Below are 6220 nucleotides of genomic sequence, written 5' to 3' on the forward strand. Positions count from 1 at the left end.
TCACCTCCTGGGTTCAGTTCAGTTGGCTAATACAACAGTTGTTGTGGACTAAATTAAACTGTCATACAAAAGATAATGAAAGAATGCACATGGGGAAGGCACCGCTATATCAACCCACGACCCCAAGCCTATTCCCAGCCAAATTCTGTAACATACTCGACACCTATATATATGCAGACATAAACAGTCTGTATGTTGACAGTTTTTTTTTCTCAACCCCGACTAAATAAACACCATGACATTGATCACATATTGAGAACTAATAGAATAATAAATCTGCAAATTTTGGCCAAATAATTCCAGTATCTTCCCGAAAAAAACGTCTTCCCGGTGTAGCTTGTACGTTATGACAAATAAGAGAGAGAGAAAGAAAGAAATTGTGACTGAAAGCTTGTGAGTATACACTTAAGCATCGTCAAGCATGGGGGAGAAAAAAAAAGAACCATCCTGCTATCTGACTCACTCCATCAAGGACGTCTGTAAAACGGAAAAAAAAAACAAACCAAAAAAAAAGAAGTCTGTAAAGCACCAGCGAGTTTGACCCTCTCCCTGTGAGACCTACATTCTTCTCCTGACCCTGCTCTATCGCTCTTTGGAGAGAAGGGCACGTCTGACTGTCCTAGCAACAGCCTCCTCCCGACTGCCGCACTGGGGTGCTCTCGATCTTTAGGTTGGGCTTGTCTCCCCCAGGAGTGGCCCCGGGACCCATGCGCTTCTTTATCTCGGCCGCCATGGTCATGAAGGCTTGCTCCACGTTGGTCGCGTTCTTGGCGCTCGTCTCAAGGAACGGGATGGCAAGGGAGTCGGCAAACTCCTAACAAACGGACGAAAAAAAAAGAAATGAAAGCTGGAGGAGACAGAAATTTAGCGCATTCCTACATCTCGCGCCTAGGTCCAAGTACGGAGCTTTTTTCTGTTTTACCGTGCGTGTATTCTGGCACAGGTCCTACTATGGCACACGGAATATTTACGTAGAAATCAGGTCTCAGAGGTACATATGGACGAACCTTAGCTGTTGTGTAGTCCACCACTTTTTTGGTCGTAAGGTCAGACTTATTTCCTACAAGCAGCTTGTTAACGTTTTCGCTCGCGTAGCGGTCAATCTCCTGAAGCCACTGCTTCACATTGGTGTAAGACTCCTGAATGACATCAAAAAACAGCAGAACCAGAAAAATGTCAGATCCCCTCCCCCATATAACTATGATGTCCATTACACCTACATTTACGTAATATATAGGGTTGCACCAATTTACTTTGAAAGTGGGTTGGTTTCAAGTTTAGTCAAAATAATATAATAATATAATAATAGATAAGGACCATCAACACCAACAGTTACTTTAAACAGAACAGATCAGAAACCTCTGAATAGAGCCTGCAGGTTACAAGGGTCTGACAAACCTGATCAGTGACATCATAAACCACTATGATCCCATGAGCTCCTCTGTAGTAACTGGAGGTGATGGTACGAAACCGCTCTTGACCAGCAGTGTCCCACTGCAGAGACAGAGAGGAAATTACAGAGCATGACACAAAAACGTTTATAAAAGATCATACAGCATTATTTATGTTTATGTGCTGAGATCAGTGATATATAATATTGATAAATATTTTGCAGTGATAAAGGCAGCCAAATCCAAAACAACTGCTATGTAACTGTGTGTTTTCCTACACTTAAACATTGTAAGATGACATTAATTATTTATCATCTATCCTGCAGCAGTGAACGCTGAAATTTCCTTTCCCCTGTTATGAATTTAATCACACTATTTAACAATTCACTTCGATTATTTTATCAACCACGAATAGTTATGACTCACTATCTGCAGTTTAATGGTTTTGCCATCCAGCTCAATGGTCCGGATCTTGAAGTCCACTCCGATGGTGCTTATGTAGCTTTCTGTGTACGTGTCATCCTTTAACAAAACACACATGGTTAATCAAGATTAAATGAGTGTCTAAACAGTCAGTTTGGAAACAGTACAACAGTAGGCTTAAATTTTCACTGTCATTCAGTGTGTTACTCCGAATGCAGTAGAGTATGATCACTAGAGAATCAGTACAACTACAGCTACATCAACAGTGTCTTCAGAAAATTTTCATCATCTTGAATTTTTTTCTGCAATTTGTCATGTAGTGAATTCAAATTAAAATACATTTCTAAGTTATTTTTTGTTATTTCCTATCTGCATAAATCACTCTATGATGTCAAATTAGAATGAAAATCCTGGATATATTTTGCAGCATGTAATCTAAATCTATGCTATATCAGGCAAGTAAGTATTCAACCCCTTTTGTTATGACAGTGGTAGAATTGTGTAATGACACAAATCTGAGGTGGGGTGAATATGGAAGAGGGAACCAACCACAATACCAGTGTTCCCTCACATAGAATTTTACATTTCTATGGCTGAGATGGGGGTGAGAGTTCATTGTCCAACATGACAACAACCCCACGGGTGAAGAAAAGAAATACCAAAAGAATAGCAGATTCTTCAGCTGGCCCAATCAAAGACCTGACTTGAATCTGACTGAGAATCAGTGACAAAAGGACTGCTGTTAACAGACATGATTCATCGAAATGAACAAAGCTTGAAAAACACTGCAATTAACAAAGAGTAAAAAAAATCCTCAAATCTAGATGTACCTCAGTTTAGTGAATGCTTAGCTATGTAAGCCATTTCAGAATTTAAATTTTCATAATGTATCTGGTTTTTTGTTTGTTTGTTTGTTTTTTTTATCACTGTTCACTCTTTTACTTGCTGAACAGTGTGTAAGAATCAAGATGTATACAAAATTAATGTCAGCTCATTAAACATTATGGTGGTAACAGCAACATGTCATGACAACATGTCATATCAGATTAGAGTTATTTTAATGAGTAGTCCGTGCTTGTAAAATGGTATCCCACATACCGCAAATCGTAGGAGCAGGCAGGATTTCCCAACACCCGAGTCTCCGATCAAAAGAAGCTTGAACAAGTAGTCACTTTGAAAGGAACAAGATTGACTTACTCACTTAATGAGTTCTCAACCGAAATTTCACTCCTCAGCTTACTTGAGATAAAACAGGTAAGCAAACTAGGTTACGACAAAAACATTTGCAGAGCATTAAGTACTTAAAGACACCCCCCCCCCCCTCTCGGTAGTAGCTCTTGAAAACAAAACAAGAAGGTCCTGTTACACCAAGAGACCAGTTACGACATTGCTAACTAGCTAACCTAAATAACGTGGACAACAAACTTATAGCTAAACAGTTTCACAGAATTTGAAAGAAGACAATACAACACTGCAATCATAACTTAGTTCACTCGTTAGCAGGCATGTCACATTAACACAATAACCCATTTATCTGGTTGGTTGATTAACAAGTGAAGTTCAACAGCTGTCCCAGTCTGTTCATATTGCAAGCACACGGACGATACTCACTATTCAGGATTCATGATGTGTCAGGAACAGCTCTGAATTTACTAATTAACTAACCTAGGTTAATAGATTTATCTGGTTCCTCAAAGCTAGCTACCTTGCTAGCTAGCTGGATTTGTGCCTATTACAGTAACCAGTAAACTAGCAATCGAGCCTCTTGAATAGTAACGTTCCCTTCTCAGGCTAGAACAAGACGGCGACTGTTTCTGTTTATGTGTTATGATGATATAAAGCACGAAGCACTTAGATGTGTCTTATTTCTCTTCACGTCCTTTCTTTCCCCTACCCAGAACCAAAGCTTAACTGGTTGCGCAGATGCGGCAGTGACGGGTGGTGACGTTGTGTTTGGTGCAAACTTCAAGAGACAACAGTAAACAGCCCCTTGTTCAAGTTCCGATTGAGTAACAGAGGGTACAGGATAGGAATAGGATTTCTTCCTTAGCGTAGCACCCTTACTAAATCGAATCATTTGAAACTAAGAAAATAAAAAAAAATATATTTGCCACCCAGTGTCTATTATGCAAAAGTTACATCCGATTAATTAAAATTTAGTCAATTAATATAACTTCTGACTAACAAACGTGCTATTCTAAATTCTTCTGTTCATTTTAACATCCATTCGTCCCCTACGTTGAACGCTGTTTTTACATTATTGTCAAAATAAGTGATACTTCCATCTTATATATCGCTAGTTAAGCAAACCGGTTGCATCAACTGGGTGTGAAATGTTTAACTCAGTACTAACCACCTCCTGTATCTGTTTCATTTTCGAAATTATACCTGGGTACACTGAATGCTTCGAATTCTTGCCGGACTTCGTTACCTTAGAAACAAGGCTGTATTATTGGGCTAGGAAATGAGACTGGCATGGAAGAACATGGCATAACTAGATCAGAAAATTGTATGTGTCTACTACTTATTTTATCTTATTTCAGCATATTTTGATTTTATTGTTAATGACTATTCATTTATTTGAAGCACATATGTCAAAGGTTTATCTGTTAGTTACTCAAGCGAGCCTTATCAGTGAGCTGCAAATTCACGTGTGACACGCCCGAAAACTTGATTTGCATGTCGTATCTGATAAATGGAACAAACGTTTCTTTTGACTTCATGGTGTACGAGCTCCCTGTGATAAACCAGCAGGTGGCATAAACCGGGTAGTTTCATTGCCATGGCAAATACAGTGCTTGCTACGAATTTCAACCGTGTGCCCACAGGCAAAATTTGCATGTCAGAATTTAACTTACGATACAGCAGTTGGCTGAGTGCTGAATGTTTCGAATGACGTAATATTTCACGGTTGCCCTCATTTCAAAGTTTCATTTTTCACAGAGCACTTCAAAATGATGTGTCCCTGTGCAATAAAGCCATTACTATATGTCTGTTTCAAAGGGAAAAAATATAAAAATACTGAGACTGAGGTTTAAGAGTTACTTGAATATGTATAAAAATAATAAAAGTGGGTCAAGAGAAGAAGCAAAGCATTATCTGGGACAGGCTTGTAGTACAATTTTCAAAATCAAACTTTATTGAATACATTCCCCATTGTATTTCCTTCAGAAAGGGAGGAAAGTACCACAGTCAAATAACAAAGGTAAAGAAGAGACTGAAATTTTCACCATTTCTCTACAGTATCTACAAACTCTCAATATTCAAGTAGTTTTTCATTTCTCATAGATTCAGACTGTCCTGTGCTATTAATATGTTTCAAACAAGAGGTTTCAAACCTCTGTGGACTAATGTTCTGGTAAAACATTTGTCATTTCACCATGAGACATTAGGGCCGAAAACACTGTCAAAATAATGTTCTCAACGTGGGACTATTACTTTCTGTAATTGCATACTGAAAATACTACAAAAACTTGAGTCCTTTTGGCACACGTTTAAAAAAATCAAACCTGAAAAAGAACAAGAAAGCCACGGTTGATAAAACTTTGGCTCCCTTAAATATTTCTTTTCAAACTAAACATTCAAAACCTTTTGAAAATAATGCAGTAATTGTAGCTGTGAAAGGACATATGTGTTGTCATTGACAACTCCATTCAACAGTTAAAGAGATAATAACACACCATGAATGAGCCAACAAGAGTCAAAACACTCTTCAAGCAAGTGACTATGCAATAATTCATAAAATAAACATTAAATCTGACCTCTTTTGCCATTTGCCATGACATCAGCATTTACAATTACCCCAAAACTTTACTATGAACATTTAAACAACCTTTTCCATTCTTATATAGCACTGCACCATGGGGGCAGTAATGTGCTTCCTAAAAAATGTAACCATGCCCTGTATGAACAGACGTTAGAATGAGAGCAATTCCTCTGCGGCCCCAATTAAATTATCCTTTCAACACCTGTTGAAATGTAGAGAAATATCTCTCTCTCTCACACACACACACACACACACACACACACACACGGTGGTAAACCCTTAAAAGGATTTTACAGAAATCTCACATACAACGGTCTCTAAGCCGTTTGAAAATCGCGAAGGAAATTATAACAAGACATTTCACCTCTTGGTGCTGTTACATTTCACCTGAAAAGCAATGATGATGATGATGATGATGATGATGATGGTGATCATTTGAGATGAAATGATGACACAATCAGCTCCGGTGTCCCAAACAGTCCTTCACCTCTTGTGAAAAGAAAATGTGTACCATGTTTAGTGTGTTGTGTCTATAGAATCATTTACTGATGCCATGGCACATTTTGTCAGGTCGTGTATCATGAAAAAAGAAGGCACTCCAGTATAGGGCACTGTCTCAAGCCTTCATCTCAGTATAAAA

At 38.4% G+C, this 6220-nt stretch overlaps 1 protein-coding gene across 1 annotated transcript; it reads right to left on the bottom strand.

Moving 5' to 3' along the window:
• Window positions 1-551: 551 nt before the first annotated feature.
• Window positions 552-3691, bottom strand: rab1bb (RAB1B, member RAS oncogene family b). The gene is made up of 6 exons (XM_030792615.1): window positions 3426-3691; window positions 2913-2985; window positions 1818-1913; window positions 1399-1494; window positions 1008-1139; window positions 552-814 (listed from the first exon to the last, which is right to left on the bottom strand). The coding sequence occupies exons 1-6, from the start codon at window positions 3437-3439 to the stop codon at window positions 620-622; spliced, it is 606 nt and encodes a 201-aa protein (XP_030648475.1). The 5' UTR covers window positions 3440-3691; the 3' UTR covers window positions 552-619.
• Between the last annotated feature and the right edge of the window lie 2529 nt (window positions 3692-6220).

The sequence above is a fragment of the Chanos chanos genome, chromosome 15, assembly GCF_902362185.1.
Source record: "Chanos chanos chromosome 15, fChaCha1.1, whole genome shotgun sequence".
NCBI classification, from domain to species: Eukaryota; Metazoa; Chordata; class Actinopteri; order Gonorynchiformes; family Chanidae; genus Chanos; species Chanos chanos.